The sequence below is a fragment of the Aquila chrysaetos genome, chromosome 10 (genome assembly GCF_900496995.4).
Source record: "Aquila chrysaetos chrysaetos chromosome 10, bAquChr1.4, whole genome shotgun sequence".
Taxonomy (NCBI): Eukaryota; Metazoa; Chordata; class Aves; order Accipitriformes; family Accipitridae; genus Aquila; species Aquila chrysaetos.
In genome coordinates this window covers 10729259-10753050 of record NC_044013.1, presented here as the reverse complement: position 1 = coordinate 10753050, position 23792 = coordinate 10729259, and the positions used below count along the sequence as shown (strand labels likewise).

The window sequence follows — 23792 nt, the reverse complement described above, 5'->3', positions numbered from 1 at the left end:
TATCCACCTTTATCAGCCCGTGACAAATTTGCATGATTCAGCTAAGCTGCTGTCCTAAACCCGGGCAGACGGAGCGCCCCCCGCCCTCCCCGGGCCCGGCCGGCCTCCTCACCGCGACGCCGGTTTCCACACAAACCCACCCCGTGCTTCAGCGGGGGCCGGGGCTGAGGGGGTGCGCGGGGCTGAGGAGGGGGCCGGGGCCGAGGCGGGGCTCTCAGGCGCCCCTCACCTCACGGCCCCTCCGGCCGAAGCCCTCGCTAACCGACCCGGGCTTAGCCCCTTCCTGCCCCTCACCAGGAGGTGAGGAGGGAGAATTCAGGGGGTGTTTTAGCCTAGCAGGGAGGAGGAGGGAGCCATTTCTGTGTGGAGGACGGAGGGGGCCGAGCCCCGCGGCCCAGCAGCCGTCTTCCCCGCCCGAGGAAGCCGCTCTCTTCTTGTCATCCCCTGACTTCCAGGCACCGGGGCTTTAAAAATAACCGACATGGCGGGGGAAACGCAGCCATGACAGGCAGCCGCTCTGCCCCCCTCAGCTGCTGCCGCATGGCCTGCTCCCTGCCCCTCTCAGCCCGACTGCCTGCTCCGCCGGGCCCGGGTCGTGTCGGCCCCGGCCGCCCTCGCCCCTTCCCGCCGCCGCCTCCCCCCTCCTTCGCTACCCCCGCCGCCCCCGCCACGCTCCCCCTCCCCCGCGCTGCAGCAGGGGCCGGAGCGGGAAACCCCGTGCGCAGGAACGATGCGGGGGGGGGGGGGGGGGGAGGAGAGCGGGAGGAAGGAGCGAGGCGCTGTCACGCCGTCAATGGTGCAATATCCTTCCGCGCTCTGAGGGGAAAAAAGTAGTTCCACGTTCCTCTGACCTCGTAGCCCCGAGTGGCTCAGGCACCCCCTCCAGAGTACTTCAAGGAGTGGAGTGAGGGGAATCCCTTGGGAAGAGGGCTCAATCCCGGGGGATTAGTGCCTTTTTCGCTGTGGCGTGAGGCGTATATCCATGCGCAGAGCAGAGCGAAACGAGTCCGGCAGCGGGGCGGATATATAAAGCGGGCGCCGCGGAGGGCTTGCCTTTTCAGTTGAGGACAGAGCTGGTGATCGGAACATGTCAGGCGGCTCCGCGGATTATAGCAGGTATGGCGCGGCATGGGGAGGCCTCGGGCCCTTTCCTTGTAAGGGGGCTCGATGGGATGGGCGGAGGCGGCCAGGGAGAGGGAAAGAAGCGAGATTGTGGGGGCGGGGGGGGGGGGGGGGGTGCCTGCGCGCTCGAGGCAGCTCTCTGAGGGCGGCTTGGCGCTGCGGTTAGACAGTGCTTGGTGCCCCGGCCCCTCCCGGTTCTAGACGTTTCGGTCCCGTCTCGCCCCTTAGTCGCGGTTCAGCGGGGATTTAGTTCTATTCCTCGGGATTCGCTTTTTCGTTGTTGGTTTAATTAGCATCCCCCACCCCTGAAAAAGGGCCATTTTTAATATAATCGCACCCACTGAGCTAAATTGTAATTAAAATGTATTGAGTGCCTTGTTCAGGATTATTTTTTTTCTTACAATTCTCTTTGCCCCACCCCCCCCCCCCCCCAGCAGCCCCCGCTTTCCGCCGTTGGTTCGCCCCGGGTTTGCGGGCCCGGCTGTAAGGGCGAGACCATTTTTTTCGGGGGGGGGGGGGGGGCGCGGCCCCCCTGGGCGATCGCCCGGCGCCTTCCTCCGCCTGCGCGCAGTGTCCGATTTGCGCAATCCCAGGGGTGGAGCTCTCGCGAGAGTTGCCCGGCGCTGAGGCGGGGCGGGGTGGGGTGGCGGGCGGAGGAGGGGGGGGGGGGGGGGACCGCAGCGGAGCCGGGAGTCCGCCTCCCCCACCGCCCCCCCCCCTCCGCTCCACGCCAGGCGCTGCAGCTGAGCCAGCTTAGAGTGCGCAGCGGCGGCCATTGCCCCGCTCCCTCCCCACAACTGCGGGGCTCGGGGTGCGGAGCCCCGCCTTCAACGGCTGCCTTCCGTGAGGGGGGCGCTGTACGCTGGGACGTGCCGTCCTTGTCTTGCCGGCTAGGTTTTTGGGTTTTGAAATGGGTAAGGGGTTTTTTTATCGGGGATTGAGCCGTGTTTGTCTTTTTGTTTTCTGGTGGGTTTTTCTACAGTCTGAAAGTCCCCGTGAGCCTCGCTGTGGCTCGAAGGCTTGGATGATCTTTTGTCACATTGAGAGCTGAGGGACTTGGGTTAGTGGCACCCAAGCCGGTGGGGAGAGGGTAGGGGTCCCTCCGTTGGCAAAACATCAACGCACCTACTAGAATGATCTATCATGGGTTCCGGATATGGCTTTTGGCAGCCAAGGTGTCAACTCGCTTCTGCATGTTAGTTGCTACTGTGTTAACAGCTTGTTCTGTTTGGTGACAGAGACCATGGCGGCCCAGAGGGAATGGACCCCGATGGTGTCATTGAGGTGAGCACGTGACATGACTTTTGAGAATTTAATCACTGATGGAGGTGGGTGTTGGATTTAATTTTTTTTATTTTTCTTCTTCATTACAGAGCAATTGGAATGAGATTGTTGACAACTTTGATGATATGAATTTAAAGGAATCCCTTCTAAGGGGCATTTATGCTTATGGTTTTGAGAAGCCTTCAGCTATTCAGCAGAGAGCTATTATTCCATGCATCAAAGGTATGCAGGTGATTCATTTGTTGATACCAACATCGGATAATTAAGAAAGTGTTGCAAAATGCGTATGCTGTTTTATTAGTGTGCGATGATACCTATTTTTAGTAATTACTGAACAAGTGATATGATGGTACACCATCTTTCGGGACTGACCTGAAATGGAGAGAACTCTTAATACTGATCACTTATTTCAAAGGGAATAAAATAAAACTAAAAACATGAATGACCTGTGTGGGAGCAGTAAATGTGTATCCTACTTTTTTTAGGGTATGATGTGATTGCTCAAGCTCAGTCAGGTACTGGCAAGACAGCCACATTTGCTATTTCCATCCTGCAGCAGTTGGAGATTGATCTCAAGGAGACCCAAGCACTAGTATTGGCCCCTACCAGAGAACTGGCTCAACAGGTATTGATAGTGTAGTTAAAAAAAAAAAAAAAGCTGCTTGTGTGTTGCATAGGTTTCAGGTTTCACAACTGTGAGACAATAAACAGACTACTTAAGGGGCTGTAACTAATCCATTCAGAACCCTTTTTGTGTTGAGTAATGGGGGATATAAACTGGCTTCTGTCCCACAAGTTCTCTGCTTGCTTGAAAAGTTGAGTTGATGCACGTGGAGGGTATGCTGGGGCAGGGATGCAGGAGCCAGCTGCTATGCTGTGTATAGTTCTGAGGGAGCATCTTCAGCAGAAAAAATACAAGATATATTATTAAAGCACAGCGTTCTGAGTGGAAACAAAACATACTTTTTGGAAGCTATTTGAACTTGCGTGCAGTTGTGCAACATGAAAACTGCAGTGCGCATGTGGTCACTTCGTTGTTTTTGTATTTTTGTGATGTTTTCTTGACTGTTAATGCATGTCTACTTCACCTTCAAGGCTTGGTATTCTGTTTTAAGAGTGGGAGTGATTAACAAAACTACAGGATACATAATTTTTAGGATGAATGTATATCAATGTGGGGTCTTAAGATGAAATATTGAACAGAACTCAAAATAGACTAAAAACTATCATATACAACTTCCTGTCTTTTTCAACTAGAATATACTGAGATGCCAGTGCTATAGTGGAGATTGTTCTTGAAGGTAAAGCTAAACATACTAAATCAGACAGGAAAAATCTAAAAAGAAAAACCAGCCCAAACAGATTAATGGAGCAAGGACCTCTGATCAGAACGTTTAGCCTTTCTTCTACTCTGGAGACACTAGTGAGGTGAGGCTTGTTTTGAAGCCTGGCATAGCAGTGTACTTGTATGCTCTTTCATGAACTTTCTGCAAGTGCTTAACATGCAGGCCTTAACAGTTGAAAACTTGTTCACTTCTGGAGGCCCTGCTTTTAACAATAATAGCAGGTGCATGGTAGTCACTTCTTTAGCTAGTTCAACTAGTAATGACAAAAATTTTTAACTAAGTGCCCCTCTGACTTGAGCTTTCTAGTGAACAACTTGAATAACAAGCAGTTGGGCAAAATCATTGGCAACTGTCAATTCTAACCATAAGAGCTGCATAGTCCTAGTTTGCTCTCTTAGCTTCCAAAGTCCATAAGCACCAATGATAACAGGGCTTAATCTTTAATGTACCAGGAGCTACTTCTAATGGAAGGGTTTTATTTTAGATTCAGAAGGTAATTCTGGCCCTTGGAGACTACATGGGAGCAACATGCCATGCTTGTATTGGTGGTACAAATGTTCGCAATGAAATGCAAAAACTTCAGGCCGAGGCTCCGCACATTGTGGTTGGAACTCCGGGGCGTGTGTTTGATATGTTAAACAGACGCTACCTTTGTAAGTATGACTTAATTTTGCTCTTGATAATTTTCCAGTATGAATTTCACATGCAGGAAGAGCTTAAGTAATGCATTTGCTGTCAGTGTAGAGAGTTGTACTGCAAAGCTTAGTCCTAAAGGAGAGTGACATTAATAAAAGTATTCAGTGTGTTTCTGAAACTTGATGACATACTCCTTTTTTTTTTTTTTTTAATAGCACCTAAATGGATCAAAATGTTTGTTCTGGATGAAGCTGATGAAATGTTGAGCCGTGGATTTAAGGATCAAATTTATGAGATCTTTCAAAAATTAAGCACAAACATCCAGGTAAAAAAACCTTTCACGTGGTTAAATTTGATGTAGATTTGGTTACTGTGTAGCTGAGAACTGGTGGTGTGGGTGCATGCTAACACCCAGTAATACATTTTAGGTTGTGTTGCTGTCAGCTACGATGCCAATGGATGTGTTGGAAGTGACCAAAAAGTTCATGAGAGATCCCATACGTATTTTGGTGAAGAAGGAAGAACTGACTCTGGAGGGTATCAAGCAATTCTACATTAATGTTGAAAGAGAGGTTGGTGTCAGTTGTACTTGCTCTGGCTGGAAGAGTTAAGCTAAAGTTCTCTTACCTTCTTGTTAAAGCACTGTGCTAAAATTACAGAAACCAAGGTTGAGCTTTGGTTTCTGTAGTAATGCTAGTAGAGTACACGCAAGAAGAAGAAAAACTATGCACTGGATCAGAAATGACTAGGGTGGACCTCTTTCTTAATGTCCGGTGTCCTGTGTCTTAAGATTTGGTGCAACAGTTGATGCAGAAACTTTGCTTAGTGTCTTGTTCCCACTTCTCGGGTCATACTGAATATAACTGCACACTAGAGCATGCTTAATTGGTTGTTGGTTTCAAGTGTTACTCCTTGTTTGAGATTTGTGTTATGTATTGAACTGTCAGTGGCGTGATGCATTTCCTGATCTTCTGTTCTGTTCAGGAGTGGAAGCTGGACACTCTCTGTGATTTGTATGAGACACTGACCATTACACAGGCTGTTATTTTCCTGAATACAAGGAGAAAAGTAGACTGGCTTACAGAGAAGATGCATGCCAGGGACTTCACAGTCTCAGCTCTGGTAAGAATTGATACTTCCACATAACTTCTGAAATGCCATGTACATACTGAAAAACAAATAATGAGCTATATTTGAGTGAAAAGCAGGAAAGTTATAATATAGCTGTGTGGTGCTGTATTATCGTTCCCCCTGCTTAAAGAAAAATGTTCCTTCTATCCGTACCTGCTTTGTTCCATGGCAGGTAGGGACGCTGGGCTTCATACATCACTTTTGTTTTTTAAAGGATATTCCAGTCTGTTGGAACTGTAGTAATTACAACTTTTTTAACTCCACAGCATGGTGACATGGACCAGAAGGAACGGGATGTTATCATGAGAGAGTTCAGATCAGGATCAAGCCGTGTCCTGATCACCACTGACTTGCTGGTGAGTATGATCTTAACACTGAACACCTTTCTGTTCAAATCTGCCAAAAGCTTCATAATTCAGTGAAGGTTCTTGTAGCCTGAACTATTTGGAGCTTCTTGGAAGAGTAAAGACTATGCTCCACTATGGACTACACAGTTGTAGTTCATCACTAACCATGTGGTCGACAAAAGCACAGGATAAATAACATAACCTGAAGCCTGTGACTTGCATTAAAGACTCTATTGCTTTTCAGGCTCGTGGCATTGATGTGCAGCAAGTGTCATTGGTTATAAATTACGACCTGCCGACCAATCGTGAAAACTACATTCACAGGTTAGTTGGCTCTAAACTCTAGTTGGTGTGCTACACTGAATGTCGTGTCCTACAGAAATCAGCACAGATCCTCACCTGTTTTTCCCTTTAGTCCTTGCCAGTAACAGGAGGTGTTATGCATCTATTCATACAGTAGTAACTGCTAAAAAGCTAGCAGGAAATAAAACTAGTTGTGTTTTTTGCTTTATAAAAAAAAAAAAAAAAAGCCCTGACTTGCACAGCTATGGTTCTGAAACGAGGGAGGAGCAGAGCTTTTGGACAATAAAACAAAGCAGTGGGAAAACTTAGATGTGTGGTGAGTTCAGTGATGGCTGATCCTTCTTTGCTGAGATCTGGTGAAACTGCCATCTACTGAACTACCTTTTTTGTCATGTAGATTGTGGAGTGTGATTATAAAAGCCATTAGTGGTATAGCATCTTGAGAGCAATGTTGGCTTGATCTGTAGGTTCTAGCTAATCATCAGTTGCTGCTGCTGCTCAGTGACTAGACCTTAATAGTCTTAGCAAACTAGTTGTATAGGACTGCCTTCGCTTCTGGAGGCACAACTGTGGTTTTGTGTGCCTTGTTTGCTCTTGGTGGCTTGTCTTACGGTGGGATTCTGTTGTCTGTGGTGTGTGTCTTCTGGTAGCAATTTGAGTTTTGTTTCCCTAGGTTTAGTTAACTGCTTCTAGTGACTGTCCCTAAATTAAGTAAACTGTGCTTTGTTACTTGGTGTAAAAAAATACAGGAGTCGATAGCAGCAGTTGATGACACGAGATGGTGCTCAGAAACGGCGTTGACGTAATTTAGGACGTGGATTCATAAGCGGCACAGTTTGCGTAAAGAGCGAGTCGGTATTTATATATTTCTTTTGTCATGATTATTCACTTAAGTTTTGTGAGCCTTTTTTGTGTATTTAGCTCTTGCTGACTAGGTGCTTTATTGTGCAGTCTGCAGGAAGGTAGAATTGGTGGGTGTAACGGAACTGTTCTGTGATGTGTTAGTGGCTGATTTAGGCTTACACAAAAACGTTAAGCTTGGATTTTTCTGTTTAAAAAAACCCAAACCCTAAGTTTTCCCACTGGAAACAGTTATGTTGAATTAAAATTTTCAAGTTGAGCATGCTGTTCCATGTTAGTGGATGTAATTGGATTAACTTAGGAACAGTCTGAATTTTGAACAATAGCTTATCTTTTGGATGCCATGTGCTTGGGATTGGATGCATGTGGTATGGGTGTGTTAGTTGAATGGCGGGGAGGGAGACTGAGCTAGGACTGCATACATACCACAGTACTCGGCCATTAAATAAAGATCTTACTTTGCAGCCAAAAGAGTAACCTTTTCTGTTCTGCTACTCTCTATAGGATGGACACTTCTGTACTCTGGGCACTAACTGCTAGTTTTTCCTGACCAGATGTGACTTTGTAGCAGCTAGTCCTGTAAATACAGCCTAACCTGGCCAGTGGCAGATAAAAGAGCAGCAGTTAATGAATGGATCTTGCAAACATTTAAAGCAGATTAGTTAACTTGTGTGTAAATGTGTTTTCTTTTTGTGCAGAATTGGCCGGGGTGGTCGTTTTGGCAGAAAAGGTGTGGCTATAAATTTTGTCACTGAAGAGGACAAGAGGATCCTGCGAGACATTGAGACTTTCTACAATACTACAGTGGAGGAGATGCCAATGAATGTGGCTGATCTCATTTAATCCCTGGGATGAGGTGGTTTGAATGCAGTGCTCGCTGTTGCTGAATAGGCGATTCACAACGTGCATTGTGCTTCTTTCTTTGGGGATATATTGAATCTTGTCTCAATGCTCATAACGGATCAGAAATACAGATTTTTGATAAGCGAAGCGACTTTTTGTCGTGAGCTCTTGTGGGGAAAGCCATTGGCTTTATCCACTTTAGGGTTAGACTGTTGGGGTTGGGTGGAAAGTCATGGGGTCTGTAAATTTTTTCTTTATTAGAAATTTATTTCCTAGTTCCATAGAAGTGGTTGTATTAGATGTTCTTTATCATTTAATAATTTACTTATGGACTAAAAGATATAAGTGCTGTATAAAGTCAGCCAATTATGTTAAACTAGCCTACCTTCCTTTATTGTATGTACTTACACTTCAGATTGAATTGGAAAGGCCTTTCAAAATCTCTAAACTTTTATAAGAGCATTAAAATGCATTTTTGTTTCATATGTATTTATTCAATAAAGTATTTAATTAGTGGTAAGTGTGATCTGGACCCTGTTGCTAAGCCCCAGCAAGCAAGCAATCATACTATTGTCTTAGTTAGGGTTAAACCCAGTAAAATTTGCCATATTGCACATGTCTTAATGAAGTTTGAATGTTCAATAAAATACTTCTATATTCACTTAAATTGTAAATAGTTGCTTCTTGGTTGGAGGGGTGTCTTGCTTCTAGGGGAGGGTGATGGCAGCTGTCTGACTTCACTACAGTGTGGAAGGTGTCAGCTGCTGCCAGGGTTCCCTCAGCAGGTGTGTTTGTGCTCAGTGGCCAGAGCTCCTGGGCTTCATCAGTTTGTGGCTTCAGCTGGTTCTCAGCTTTGTCAGAAGGTGCAGGGGCTGGTTTTGGAGTAGTAAAGGGTGAGCTTGAAGTGTCCGAGGCTGTCCCTGTGTGGCACAGCTCATGGGTGATGGATGTGTCCATAACACTTGAAATACCCTTTTGTCAGAGTAGAAAATGGCTGCTTAATAATCAGTACTGACTTGATTAAAAAGTCCCCTGCCTGCATTGTCTATGCTTACTACCAGCCCAAGGCTTTTTTTTGTTTGTTTTTAACTGCCTTCAGGAGGGTGGAGCAGTACAGGAAATGCAAGGTTAAAGTAAGCAGAATCCAACAGCTGTTCAAAGTAGCATCTGAAGGGACCAGACCCAGGGGTCCAAGACTACCCCAAAGATGCTCAGCCACCCCAGAAAACTGTTCTTTATACAGCTAACAAACAGCTTTAAAAACTGCTTTTGTGAGCAAGAGTGGAAAATGGGGAAAATCTAAGCACCTTCTTTAGAACATCAGATGCCCTTCACCCTGCATTTTTTCTTACTTAGCATAGCCTGGGTGAAATAAGTGTGTTGCAACACATTTAGTGATTTTTTTTTGCAGCATTTAATGCTAAAGGGTCTGATACAAGATGGAGGTGGCCTGGGACATGCTCCCTCAGGAGCTGGGTTCAGCCTGAAGCCTTGTGTTCAGTAAGGATGGGATCGTTTTGCTAAGTCAATACTTGGAAAACAGAGCAACATGGGCTGGAAGGAACCACTTGCCCTTTCTCTGCTTTCAGCTGCTGATGACTAAGTATACACTCATTTTTGATGCATTTACCTTTCTGTGTTGTAGGCTTACATAAAGAACCCCAAAGCAGGAGCATTACTGGCCCCTCAGCAGCTAGAGATCTCTTTAACCTAGTGTAAAAAAAAAAAAAAAAAAATCAAATATTCCAGCATGAGCTTTTCCAACTGCTAAGCAGTCCTTTTATTGCAAAAACCAGTACAAAAGTACAGAGGTCCCTGGCTCTCAGAACCTCGGCCACCCATGAAACAAAAAGCTGCTCTACTCTGCTGCCAGCCACTGCTAGTGGAGCTGTTATGTGTTCTGTGTGAGCTGCTGCATCACAAGGGCACAGAGACTCATCAGCTGCAAGTATTCATCAGCACCATCTGCCAAGCATTTGTCTACTTCCTGCAAAGAGAAGAGGAGAGAAGGTAAAACTTGCTTAAAATGGTGGTGCTGAAGGCAGCTGTCTCTTAGGTTACAATGGTGAACACCAAGATGAAGTTCACCAACTGTTTACTTAATTGCAACGACTTCAGCAGTCACACATCACGTACCCACATCATACCAAACCAGGAAAAACAGCCTCCATCTTCTTGAGGAGGCCAAGGCGTGATAGTTTACGTACAGGAAGGGATGCACCATTTGCTCTGCAACCAACTGCTGGGAGCATCACTCTGCAGGTCATCAACACTATCTGCCTTTCTTCAGTGAATTTAGCAAAACCTCCATCACAGCTGTCTTGTCTTCCTGGTCAAAGTTTAGCAAGTTCATTAACTCTTTTTTTGGAAAGGCGTATTTTACACACCAGAACAAAACCTTGCATTTTGCACCTCCTAGGGTTTTTTAGGTGCTGACTTAATCTTGTCTTACTAAATAAAAAAACCAAAAAAACCCAAACCACAAACATCTTGCTTGAGTCCCATTAGAACAATATAATATGCCTAATAATTCACTTAACTGTATTTCAAATCTTTCTCATGAAATTTCTCAGGACAAAAATTTAGGTTCTACCAAGAAACACTCAGAACTAAAAATAAATCATGTATACTTCTTGGGAGACAGTGCGTAAACAAAAATTAATCAGTGGAGATGATGAATTTTTTTTTTTTTTAACTCAAGCTACAGACTTACCGCAAGTTTCTCAACAATGACAGATTTCTGCTTGTCACTGTAATCTTCGCTCTCAACAACAGTATCATGCAGCTGGTTTACAAGCTGAGCAACAGCATACCCTTCATTAATGAGATTCTGTGTCCGGGAAAGAGGAAAATGGAAATGATTTAGCAGCAGAAACACCACAAACTGGAAAACCAATCTGAAAAATTAGGTCCGAGCTGAAAGACTATACTGAAATTTATTATGGAACTTTTAAATTTTATAGGACAAGACAGTAGTCCATATACAGTCCAGCATCCTACCTGACAGGGATCTGAAGTGAGCACCTAGGAAAGACTGCAAGAACACAGCAGGCATATAGCAATTACTTTGCCCAAATATTCCTCCAGCTTCTGACAATTTACACCTCGGGGATTTTGTGAGCTAGAGACATTTTAAGCATTTAACAGCCTCCACTGAACCTGTCCAATTGTATTCTAAAATTAGGAAAGCTTAGCATCCACCGCATCATGTGGCAGTTTCAACAGCCTTCACATTTTAAAGTGCCACCTACTTTGATTTATTTTCTTCATCTGGTAGTTGCTAGCCTCAGGCATACAGAGATCTGTAAGGCCAAAACTTTTTTAGTAAAATATAAGCCATGGCAACTAAAGATAGCTTGCTTTTTTTTTTTAAAATCAGTAATGCCCAGTTACAAAACCAGTAAACATTAAGAAGAGTAGTCCATGAAGACATTTAGGCAGGGAGAAATTTATGAAAAAAGAGTTGGTGCAACCTTATTTTTCTCTACAGCAAAATATACACCTGTGCTTTACAGAAGTATGCATTTCAATTGTGTCAACTGCATATTAAGCACTAGTATTTGAAACAAAACCCCACCATAAAATGCCTACCCTAGAAACTGGAGAACAGTTCCAAACTACTACATTAGATTAGATCATGGTTTGAAGAAAGACTATACCAGCTCTAAGGATTTAGAAGATCACCTCTTAAGATCAACACATTTTCAGACATCACAGTAAGTAAATGTGAAAGTGTAAGGTAGTGGCATCCTCACAAATCCTCGCATAACAATTCTAAGATCTGCTGCAAGTTTACAGGAGAATAAATCCAGACTCAAACCCAGAGGTCCTGCCCAAACTATCCAGCGAGGCTCAGCCAAGTAAAAAGCAGGAGGCTGACCAATACTGGCTTTTTTCATACAGGCATGGAACATTTCACCGGAAGGGAGAATGGTACTGTGGCATCCTCCCCTCTGTCAGGGACAACTCCTTGATTTGAAATCCAGTTCAAGACTGTCTGAGCCTCCTTTAAACTCATGAGATTAGGAATTCCCCGTTCTTCAAGAGAGTAAGAACCTTTTCTGTATTAAAGAAAATAAATCCACTTCTATACCAGTAGCTTGTGCCTTCTCCGGCAAGATCTATTTTAAGTCACTGCAGTTTGTAAGACAATCACTAGTTTACTGCAAGATTCACATGAAATACTTTAAAACTGAAGACTTACTACAGCTTTATTAAGATACTTCTGATCTAACACAGCTTCTGTGTAATGAAGAAAGTGACTAGTCCAGAGACTAGTCCAGTCCACTGAAGACACAGTCCTAAAGGCCTGAGCCAAGTGTCTCACTAGAAATTCCTACTCCGCCTAATTCAGCCTAACAGCTCCACGTGTCAGCAGTTTAACTCAGGAGAAAGCCAGAGTCACAGTGGTAGGGAATCTTATTTGCAGCTTTGACAGCTCTTCCTCAGCAAGGAAAGATCAGAGTACTAACTGTTAAAAGACATGCGTTCTGAACCGTGCATCCTAACTGACCTGAGGCCAAACGTTCTTCAGCTGCAGCCCAGCAACAAAGGATTCACAGGGCAGTGACCTAGAAAAATATCCAGGCTAGAGCACTAAAAGGACTCTACCTTTGCCAGTGTTTCCAGTTTCTCAAATGAACCACTCTGGCAGACAGATAGCAGTTCATCAGTTGTTTCTTTAGGGATGACCTGTAACAAGAAGTTACATTTCTTAACTTCAACTCTGTAAACTTCAATTTTAAGTTGATGCTTACGGTAATAGATACAAACTGCTTATGAAGGAAGCCATTTTAGTATTTCATTCCTCTACACACCCAACCACTTTCAAGCCAGTATATAAGACAGACTAGCTAAATTTTAGGAGTGAGAGCAAGGCTGTAATATTTGTCCTATATTGGTGAGACTAAAATAAAAACTATATAATGATAGTGAATTGTCAAAGTCACCTTCATAAATCCAACACACAATCATTTATTCAGGACACTAAGTAGAGGACCTACTTCAACAATTAGATCAGCCAATGCCTTCTGTACCATTCTACACCTAAGCAAAACAGCAAATCAGTTTTCTCTCCAGTGATGCACCAGGGACACACAAAAAAAGCCCAATGCAACAAGATCAGACAATACATCAGAAGAAAAAGTTGACATGCGATTATTTAGCTCTGAGCAGAAAAGCACTGCCCATCTTTTCTCCCCTCTACTCACTCCTGTCAGTTGAGGGCCTGGACAGTTCGGTTTCAAAGCTTCTTTATTAATCTTTTGTACTAAGGTCACTCCAGGGTCACAAAAGTTATGTACAACCAAGAACTTGAAGTCTTTATGAAGACGTAAAGTTGGGTTCCTTTGGTTTAAACAAGCATTATTCAATAATGGAATTTCATGCTTCTCTTTCCTATCATTACAGTCAACTTCTGTCAGGCTTCTTAGAAACTGAGATTTACAGATACCTGTAAGTGAAATCTAGCCCTTTTCTACAGCTAGATATACAAAACTGAACAATTAGTTCACTGAGAAAATTGTTTAAAACTATTCTGTAAAACATGCACAGTAGCAATTGCCTCTGGTTCCATCAGAGTGAAAAACTCACAACCCTTACAATTAGCTATGGTAGTAGCACCTTCAAGGGAAGTGTGTCCATCATTAAAGCCCATTTAATTTTAAGCTCCTCAACTCCTAATCTCACATTTCTTTGTTTATGGGGTAAGTATTTTGCTGCTATAGGAGCACCTTCACACAAGTTTTACTAAATGCATTTCCTCTCAGGTTTCTCCTGTCCTTGTCAGTATTACCTATGTCATTCTAGAAGAAATCACTGCTATTTTGTTAAAAAGCAAAATCTACACAGATCCTTGAAGAGACACTGTCACTGTGAACGTTAAGTTGAAAATGAGCTGCTACTGGAAGTCATCCCCCTGTGGTGTTTCCAAACCATATATTGCAATGATCTATACTTATGTACACACACATATATAAAAGCACCAAAAACATGTTCTAGTCTACTCTCCCACAAAAGGCAATACATTTTGCATTCGTGGGCAGAATATTTCAACTTCAGTTTGAATTATAAGACTATTTTACAATTTTCCTTGACTTACAGAATAAGTTGCTAGAAACTTGCTATGTAGTACGTGTACAGAATCAGGCAGTCTTTAAAATTCTGGTGGACAGTGTATTGGTACCATACTGCAATACTAATGGGTATAAAACAATTTTTTAATCAAACTTAGAGCAAAGGTAGATACAGGTAGCAAGTAGACTTACTACAAAAATGCTTTTCAGACTAATTACAGAAGAAACTGTAAAGCATAGCTTACCCCAGCAATTTCAGTGACTATCTTCTCTGTGATCTCTTTCCCACCCATTAGGCGAGTGGCACTTTGAAGAAAAGTAATTGCTTTTCTTAAGTCCCCTTCTGACACTTTAACAAGGTACGATACTGCCTGAAAGATGATGTCAGAAAATGCCAAGTTATATGTTCACTGTTAATTAAAATCCAGTACAATTTCTCAGCACATTGATTTTAAAACATCAAGTAGTGCCTAAAGCAGATTATCACAGACAGGCACAATACACAAGGTACAAAGCAACCTCTCAGTAATATAAATGTGTGCTGGCAATTTTGGAATGAAGCATGGTTTAATGCAAGTATACTCAGCACAGAACAAAAAGCCCTATAGTTTTGCTTCAGTTTTCTCTAGTGGATATTTCCCTGGTTTTAGGAAGACTCTTAAAATTCATCCCATCTATGGAAGGAAGATAATACCTAAATGAGTTTTTATATTGTATTTAATAAAATTGAGCAGTCTGGAAAAGTATCTTGACTTAGCCCCTTTCACTGCAATGCAATTATGCACTGGATTAAGGAATAAAGTTACATGGCAACCATGAAGTTACCTCACTGCTGATTTTCACTTGTTCCTTCTCAGAAACGTCCAATAGCCTCTGCTGTTGGATTTTGTCTGACAAAGGCTTGAAGCGGAATTTGGAGCATCGAGATGTTAAAGGTTCAATTATTCTGAAAGAAAGGAAGGTAAGTGTTTGGTAAATGAATGCATGGGTGAAGTTCATACAGATAAAGCTATCAAGGCAGAAAACGGCAACATAACTGTAAAACTGCAACACTGTAAAAAATTAGTTGAAACCTAAACATTGTCTTCAGTCTTGTATTCACATAGCTCGATCTCTATTAACTGAAAACTATGAAAACTAGGTATCAACCTCTCAGTGCGGTGCGGGGGGACCAAAAAAGAATAGAGTACAGGAGGGGCAACAAGTCCAAATAAGCAACAAATTTGACATATACCTGCTGATGTAGTTACAAATAAGGCAGAAACGTGTTGTTTTAGATTCTTTTTCCATTGTGCGTCTTAAGGCTGCCTGGGCTGCTGAAGTCATTGAGTCTGCTTCATCCAGAATTACAATTTTAAAAGGAGGACAAACTTTACCACTGAAAGATAAGAAATCTGTTAACCAGGAGATATGCAATGTATAGACAAAGTAAAAAAAAAAAAAAAAAACAAAAAAAAAAAAAAAAAAAAACAACCCCACTGCAAATAGCAAGTTATATTTTATTTAAGTATTTATACCCGATAAATAGAACGTATTCAGAGGTTAAATCTTTTTTTTATTATTTTTAGATAAAGGACTAATATTTGTAATATTTGTAATAAAGGGGGGGACGACTGGGTTCCCACAGAAAGACCGGCACTTGAATACTGCAAAAGTCCTCTAAAATACGTACTCTTGCTTTAAGTTTCTTCTTTGAACAACTAATGCAGCTCTTCTTTTTACAGGCTTCCTGATTCCCTGAACTTCAAAGAACACTGCAACAGACTAATTTCAGTACACAAGACCATTTCTTGCCAGACAGACCTGGCATGCAGTTTCTTCCTGCTATTTCCACAATCTGTTTCTTCCACATATACGGCTTCACCTGCACAGGGCTTCTCACCACCTAACACCAGAGTCTTGTTAGCATCTTATAAACTAGCACCCATCTTGTATGAGATGCTGCAGATTAGAAGTACTAGACAAGTAACTTCCACCACAATTTACCCAAAGAAGCTTTCCTATGGTAGTCAGACAACATTTGCAAAGGCAAGAACGTTATCACCACATCTAGAAGGCTTGATCTTTTGGGGTTTTCCCTGTCTGCCTCTCTCTAACAGCACTAGTAAAAGTTCCCCCCTGGTATTCAAACTCTCAACATGAAATTACATGAAGTCAAAGCTTAGCCAAAGCACTGTGTGTTTTGCAAACTTCTGGGCAGTGCTGATCCATCATTTATATTAGAGTGATAAAGTTAACCTAAACAAAACCAACCATCTGCTTTGTCCTAAACAAGAAGGGTTTGATCCAGCACTTACTCTGAACGGCTTCCAGATGCAGTTAGCTGAGCAAAAGCCTTCACTTTTTCCCTAATCACTTGTATTCCACGCTCGTCAGAAGCATTTAACTCAAGAACTCTTTGCCGGAATAATTCAGGCCTGCAAAATTTTTATTACAACATGTTAGCTGCTAACTCTTGTGATGATACATTATAAAGTATATCAACAACCCTTCTAGCCTTTTTGAATGGCAAGTATTATCTTTGCCAGCATTACTAAATAACATACTTTGTTAAAAGACAGTTAAGCTGAGATCATTAAATGTCAGGTATTAATTTCCATTAGCTATTTTTACAATTGCCTCCCAGACTGCAGAAAACAATGAAGTGTAAAATTACATCAGTTATCCAGGAAAAAAAGTAGGAAGTTGGCTTCATAAGTTCAGAGCGCTATATTATATGCCTTTCTACTTATATGCTGTAAGCAATGTGGAAGAACCAGTAAAATGCCCAGATAGAGTCACTGGCAGTGTTCTGCCATTGCAATACTACCAGAAAGAAATACCTAGAAAGTATAATACAGACAGTATTTAGCAGCAGTACTATACAGCAGCACCTCTGATTAAAAAAAAAATAAAAAAAATACAGTGGATTTAAGTTCTGGGAATTCAAATGGACACACAATGTGGAGTTGTCTTCCTACTGTTAAACTAGAAGTGGTTCTCTCCAAAAAGCAACATGAGCCAAAAATTAAAAGGTGACAATGGAAGGCCAGGGGGAGGTACTAAAGTCAACATTAGATTTGATCATAATATCAAACCACCTCCTCATCCATTTTTGGCTCATGGGTCACTGAATTCACTACTCAAAAACTCCCAAGTGTTACAAGTGAGTTGATGAATGTACACAGGCTGAATTTTAGTCTAACTCCCAATATTACTTCCAGACGCAATTCAATGGTGCATAATGGAAAGATTACAATTCAGACATTTTATGAAGTACTTTGAGATCTGTGTGTAGCTAACAACTTACTGAATATACCATTAAAATTGGAATTCCTTCACAAAGGTCAGTAAGCCATTTCTTTTCATACTCTTTGCTATAGGGTTACATGGCTGCTAGTCTCAAGTGTATTAAGTCTATATTGGTAACAGAAATCAATGACTTGTGACAGGACAAATAAGAAAGAAATCTCATGTTAGTGCCAAATTAGAATGTAAAGATATTCCTGAAAAAGACCTAGAAGCTACATCAGAACAGGCAATGCCAAAAGGCACTCCATCACATGATTAGAGACATGTGATCATTGATTACACCAAAGCAACTTGATTCCAGCTTACCCATAGAGTTCTCTAGCAGCTGCTAAAATAGTGGAAGTCTTTCCAGTTCCAGGTGGGCCATAGAACAACAGATTGGGAAGCTGAAACAGCAAGGCACCATTTTTAAGGAAAGCAAATAAACAAAACAAACCACAAACAAGAAAACCTACTGAAAATCTGAGCACCTAATAGAACAGAAACTATCTACTCCTCCTGGTAAATAATACCAAGTCTCTCACTTCTAGGTCATTGCACATAGTGCTCTAAAAGGAGGACAAACAGTTGCTGTTTATAACGCTGCATGAACAAGCTGTTATTTGGTGGCACCATCACATGGTCTATCAAAATTGATACTTCAATTTAATATCTTATTTTGATATATTCCCTCCAGGTCACGTCTGAGATCACTAAAGCTTACAGAACTTACTGTTATGACTGCAGTGACATGCAAATGTATCCAAGGATGCCCTTCAAACAGTCTGGATAATACTAGCAGTGAGCTGTGACAAAAATCTGTCACAGGTTAACTATCCCTTACTTTCTCAGCTCCCCAGACTGCCTTTTCAAGCCCTGCTGTGAATTCTGTGCTGCCACTAACTCCACTGCAGTAAGGTAGCTTGTGAATGCCTGCACTATACTGCAGTGAGTGCAATGCAGACATAACCTAACACTAATCACAGAGATGCTTGCAACAACTGACTGGAAAGCATAGCGCTGGCGAATTTCTACATACATCCAAGGTTTTTTCAAAGGAAGAGACCAGTGGAATTTCTTAAAGAGAACAGGTTAACTGCTCCTTCAAATAATTTAATTAATAATCTCAGCATGAAAAATAGGAATGCATTAAAGAAATATGCTGACACAGGAAGATCAAAGCAGCACAGCAAAGACTGCAGTAATATTTATAGGATGACATTTAACAGCACAAAGCATAAAATCTCACAATTTGAGAATATAATTAAATATCTGCTAGACATCTGGAATTCATCAGCTGGAATAAAATAAAATCTGACTGTTTTGTCTGTCAGTCAGAGGAACAGTGTAAGCCTGTGTAACACTGTGGCCCTAGAATGTGCACTTTCAATGCAGATGAAAAATTATTAATGCTAACGGGGGCTAATAAGACTTCCTCTGGAAAGCTACACACAGTTCAGGTCACCCTTAGTCAAGGATGAAGAATCCAAACTGGGAAAGGTGATTAAACGAGTGAAGAGCCTATCTTATGAGAACTGACTTTCATTTTAAAGGGTTTGATTTAGTTAGCTCAGCAAAACAAAGCTGAGAGGGAATATGACTGATGTCCCTATCAGAGCAATGCAGGGACACAGAACAAAGTTGGCATAAACCAAACTTCTGTAAGTTCACCATGCTAAATTTTGGCTGAAATTAAGCTTTCTAATTAGCATAGGAGTGATAGCTTTCTATACTATTATTTCAAGTAATCCCTCTTACAAATTATCAGGTTGTGCTTTAAAACTGCTGCTTTTGACAGCAGGGGATGTTCCAGTTCTACATTCTCAGAACAAGACTCCAAGAGTTCCCTCCGATCAATAGCAAAAAGACAAACCTCTCAGTCTGACTTGATTTCCAGCCCTTAATAAATGTTCTGTTTTTAAAAAGAGTCAACTAAAATTAGATTAGAGAATTTTATGCTGAACATAGCAGGCAATGCAGACAGAATGGGAACAGCAAAACCAAAGACATCCAAAAGCAGACAAAAATGCAGGAGTACACAATCCATAATCAGAAAATGAAATAGAGACAGAGCAGTTTGGTAACAAGCATCCCACTTTAACAACTAAGATAAGACACAGAGAACAGATTCAACTGTGTACATACTGTAAAAGTACAGATAGAAGAATTTCAATCTTTAATCAATTTATAGTAAATAAATCCATTTCAAGTCTTGCCTGCTCTTTCTGCCAATCATTCGTTGCTTATTTCCCTAGTTACTAAAAAGTAAACAGCATCCAGTACTAACAAATGTTTTTTCACATTTAATTAGCTGCCACAACATTATTATCCCCCTATATCTTTTAGGAAAGCTCCAGGGAGAGGAAGTGTTTACTGAATGACAGCTGAAAATTCACCAAAAACCGTGTTAGGTTAGCACCCTGCAAGGGTAGACATTTTTGTGGAGATTTATAATTTCATGCCTCTGCTAATTCACACTCTACTAGTTCTCAAAACAAGCATTAGCAGGTAAAAAGTTTTAATAAGAATCTGTTTCCTAATTCCATTAAACCCATACTTTACTACTGTTTCTGTTTCAGCATCCTTTCCGCTTGTTTCTCCCTGAAGTTATAACCAGTATTTACACTACTTTTCAGCAAGGACAGCCTAGTCCTTTATGTAACTGTGGCAGTATTTTTAAACAGACTGCAACCTGATCTGGTTATCCATTTTTCCATGCTTGCCAGGGGTAAGCAGGATACCTGCAGGCATCACCCTGCTTATGGGAAAGTTACCGCATATAGTGCAAACCCCAACTCCTTTTCTAGAAGTTTCAGTACAAGTGAAGATGTAAATCGCAATGATAATCCTACACCTAACTCCCTTTTCAGTCATTAGGATATGAAATGAAGTAAATGAAAATGAAAGAATACTATTACACTTGTCGGTTTCTTTGCAAAAAGCAACAACAAATCAACAGTCCTGGCAGACAGAAATAAACTCCTCCAGTTCAAAACCACTTGGACTCTGGACTCCCCAGTTTATAACAAGACAGATGCTTGCTATTACAGATGAAGATATATCAAGGACTTAAAAGTCCTGCTCCATTTAGCAGCTCCCAAACCAAGGCCCACAAATACAGGCCAATCAACAAAGGACTGGCTCTCCATTTTCAACACTAAGGTTTAAATAAAGCACATTACACAAACCTACAGTGTTGTCACAGCTGTTTCTTTGATCTCACTAGATCTCCAAATTCAGTAAGAACTTCTGAAATAAGTACCAGTCACCTCAGAGTTTAAATTACACTTTTGCCTTTTTGACACAATAAGCCTATTCAAGGATTAACAAAAATGTCCAAATTTTAAAAGTGTCAAATATTTTAAAGTACTTGCGTGATTTTGTTCTCAAATGCCTTGCTGAGTTTGGGTAGCTATAGCAAAATACAAAGCCTGTAACCATAAGCAGAAGTTATAATTTGCCTTTCAACTCAGAAGGCAAAAAGTCAACACAAGTGTACTAGGCTCATAACCTGAGAAACATTGCTGATCCAGAAGCTGTAAGGTTTTAAATAGCTGTTGCTCAAAATAGAACTTCACAACCCATCACCTAAGCAAAGTTACATGACCGATATGTCCAAACAGAATAGGTGGCAGCACCTCATTTCTCCTTAGCTATTAATAGTTCCTCACTAATTACCTCAACTGTACAAATACTATAATATAGCAGCATTGCTGTTGAAACCCAGATTTCTCTGGGTACAACATTTCATGACAAGGTCACATTACAACAGCATTCTCAAAGTAAATTGAATCCGGAGACATGAACTAAAGAAAGAAATTATACAAGTCTTTCCCAGTTCTGTCATACCAGCTTCATTTTGGCTCCCTACACTAAAACACATAAGGTACTTCTGCTTTTGCAAGTTCTGATTAAATAAATATTTTCAGATAGAAATGGGCTCATACTAGTCAAAACCAGAACTGCAGAGCAAATTGTCTTAAGATAAAATTTTCAAATCCCAAAGACTACCTGTGCATATTGCGCATCAGAGCACACTACAAGTGAAAGGCTTCTTGCATAAAACTCTGGAAGGTCCAAATTGTTTGTTTTAGCTCTTGGTGAGCAGAGAGCCGCAACACAAATGTCATTTTCAGAACATCCTTACCAACCACTTCAGCTGGCATTAGCAGTCCACGAAAACAGAAACAGCTTTTGGAGCACAAGAATGACCCTTCTAGGTGGAAACATGGAGCAAAAAGTCTCAGCATGTACAAAGGAAGGAATTGACCAGATTTGCAAAAAAGCACAGCCATTTCTTGGCTACCTACTTTATTTCTCCCTTCAGTCCCTCCACCTCCCCATCATCTGGTTTGGAGGAAATAACCATCATTCATACTGAATATATTTACTAAATTTTTATCCAAAAGCACATGCAAGTGTAAACAAAAGCAACTAAAAATGCTCTGCTCACCCTCTTTATATTCCTAGGTCACAGATGCCAACACAGGAGTGACGTTAGTGCAATTGTCATACTTAGCTTTTTAAAGCCAAAAGAGATTTACCTCAAAACTTTAATGCAAAAAATTGGGGGATTGCTATCTAAGTAGTAGACCCGGCACTTGCAACTTAAACTTCCCTCATTAGCAAACAGTATATTTGTTTTAACGTTTAGCGGTTTCACAGAAGCACTAATAGATCACTAGAACTGTTAGGAATGACTGGCAATCCAGACTTTTCTATGAAAGAAAGATTTCCCCTCTCCTCTTAAACACAAATGTCAAAAGTACTAGCTGAATAGTAGTGCAGAGACAACAAAAGCCTTTCCATATTTGAAACTCTTAACAAGAAGTTTACCAACTGAGCTCTTCCAGAAAAATTCCAAACTGTAATACAGAGCTGACAATTTTACAACGTCCAGAGGGCTGGAAGCATCACAAATTTCACACATACATCACAACATACTACGAGGAAGCCACTTAGCTTGTTAGTAAAGTACCACTGTAAAAATTATCATTGCTGAGTTAGAAAAGAGAAGTTTTTGTTACCACTGGCTAAAGTTTCTGCCTAAACATACTGACTGGGTAGATGTTATCATTACACTCACATCAGCACCTTCCAAGGACTTTTTCAGCACAGCAACAACTTCATCCTGGAAGGCAACTTCATCCACATTTTTGGGGCGACTAAATGAAAAGATATTAAATGCAATTTATTAACTAACACAGTTTCAGAAGAAGCTTGAAATTGAGAAAAAAAAACATTTCCCTTTCTGATCACATCAGGTACTGAAGAATTACAGCAAGTTTTGTAGTTGAGGTCAAAAACGTAATGGGAAACCCGTCTAATGCCTCTGGTCTGTATTACTGAAGTGATCTAATTTCTCAGGAAGCTGTTTGTCTATTTCTATTGTAAACATCTGCCCGAGCTGTCTTTAGAAACAGAACTATATTGCAGACTGCAATATTTTACCAATTTTTGAGCTGACAAAAGCTTCTCAAAACCAAAGCATTTAAGGCACTTCTGCACCAAGCCACAGCAATGAAACGGCACTGCTTGACATGAGCGATGCAAGCATTTTCTGCTCAGTTAACACCAATAAAGAGCTCTTACAGTAGTTCACAGTGCTGGTTTTCCCCCATAACAGAAAAAGTTAAAGCTGTTCTCCCAGGTGGGAGACACCTACAGCTGCAACCCCCTTTGCTGTGCACCCACCCCCTCTTCCACACATCCCCTCCAGATCCAACCCCCACACACACCCGACCAGCCACTGCCACCCCTGCCTGCGACCCCACTGCCCCAGAAAAGCCCTTACTATTTCTCCACCCAGGGGATGGGTTTGAGCTTCTTGCCCTCCCCGCTGCTCCCCGCTGCGCCGGCTGCGCCCTTCTCCTTCGCAGCAGGGGGCTTGGTGCTGATGGAAGACGGGCCTTTGAGGAAGGCCTGCATGGTTCCGACTGGACTGGACTGGGCCGGGCCGGACCCGGCCCGGCCGCCGCCTGCACCTCACAGCCTCACACCCCTCAGCCCAGCCGTTAGACCGAGCACGGCCCGCACACAGCCCGCAGCGAGCGAGCGAGCCCGCGAGCCCACCGCACCACAGGCCCCACAGGCCCTTCCCGCCAACCCGCCACCGGCCGGGGGCGGGGCCGCTTCCGCCTGCCGAGAGCCAACCACAGAGCTCGGCCCCGCCGCGGAGACGGGCGCTGACGTAACGCCTAGGAGCTCAAGGGCCGCGCGGCGCCCGCCGGCAGCTCTGCGCACGCTCCGGTTTCTGAAGCGGGGAGGGTGGGGTGGCGGGGGGGGGGTGCGCGCGCGCAGGGCGGGGAGCGGGCGGTCCCGGGCGGTGGCGTTACCTCAGGCCGCCATGGCCGCGCTTCTCTCTCAGGGCCGCTCCGGCGGAGTGCCGGGCGGTTGCCGCCCTCTCCTCGCCGTCCCTCGCAACTGCCCCTTCCCCAACAAGTGAAGGGAGGAAAAAAAAAAAAAAAAAAAAGCCCCGTACCAAAGCAGCGCCGAAAGCAAGCGGAGGAGGGGCCTCTCCTGTCAGGAGGTGGGAGCCATTGCGGCCCTGGGGCGGGGGCTGCTCGCCTCGCCTG

The 23792-nt window shown here is 42.6% G+C and overlaps 2 protein-coding genes and 3 non-coding genes across 7 annotated transcripts; 4 read left to right on the top strand and 1 right to left on the bottom strand.

The window, feature by feature from the left end:
* The first annotated feature begins 857 nt into the window (after positions 1-857).
* EIF4A2 (eukaryotic translation initiation factor 4A2) lies at positions 858-8534 on the top strand. The gene is made up of 11 exons (XM_030026955.2): positions 858-1116; positions 2361-2406; positions 2496-2628; positions 2892-3031; positions 4237-4405; positions 4604-4713; positions 4817-4960; positions 5373-5510; positions 5786-5875; positions 6111-6190; positions 7729-8534. The coding sequence occupies exons 1-11, from the start codon at positions 1088-1090 to the stop codon at positions 7871-7873; spliced, it is 1224 nt and encodes a 407-aa protein (XP_029882815.1). The 5' UTR covers positions 858-1087; the 3' UTR covers positions 7874-8534.
* Positions 2743-2812, top strand: LOC115347833. The gene has a single exon (XR_003925643.1). It is a non-coding gene; the product is annotated as a small nucleolar RNA SNORD2 (small nucleolar RNA).
* On the top strand, positions 5014-5194 carry LOC115347831. The gene has a single exon (XR_003925641.1). It is a non-coding gene; the product is annotated as a small nucleolar RNA SNORA81 (small nucleolar RNA).
* On the top strand, positions 5591-5715 carry LOC115347813. Its single transcript, XR_003925624.1, has one exon. It is a non-coding gene; the product is annotated as a small nucleolar RNA SNORA63 (small nucleolar RNA).
* Positions 8535-9624: 1090 nt separating the features above from the next.
* RFC4 (replication factor C subunit 4) lies at positions 9625-23358 on the bottom strand. 3 transcript variants are annotated; one of them, XR_003925542.2, is made up of 11 exons: positions 23012-23358; positions 22304-22382; positions 17545-17624; positions 16245-16364; positions 15182-15325; positions 14773-14893; positions 14193-14318; positions 12485-12565; positions 10587-10703; positions 10081-10202; positions 9771-9860 (listed from the first exon to the last, which is right to left on the bottom strand). XR_003925542.2 is itself a non-coding variant. In XM_030029120.2 (10 exons), exons 1-10 carry the CDS (start codon positions 23143-23145, stop codon positions 9765-9767), a joined length of 1098 nt encoding a protein of 365 aa, XP_029884980.1. In that variant the 5' UTR covers positions 23146-23357; the 3' UTR covers positions 9625-9764. The 3 variants fall into 3 exon arrangements, 2 of the variants coding, with proteins under 2 accessions (XP_029884980.1, XP_029884981.1); XM_030029120.2 differs by lacking the exon at positions 10081-10202 and having other exon boundaries at positions 9625-9860; positions 23012-23357; XM_030029121.2 differs by lacking the exon at positions 9771-9860 and having other exon boundaries at positions 10084-10198.
* Positions 23359-23792: the final 434 nt, after the last annotated feature.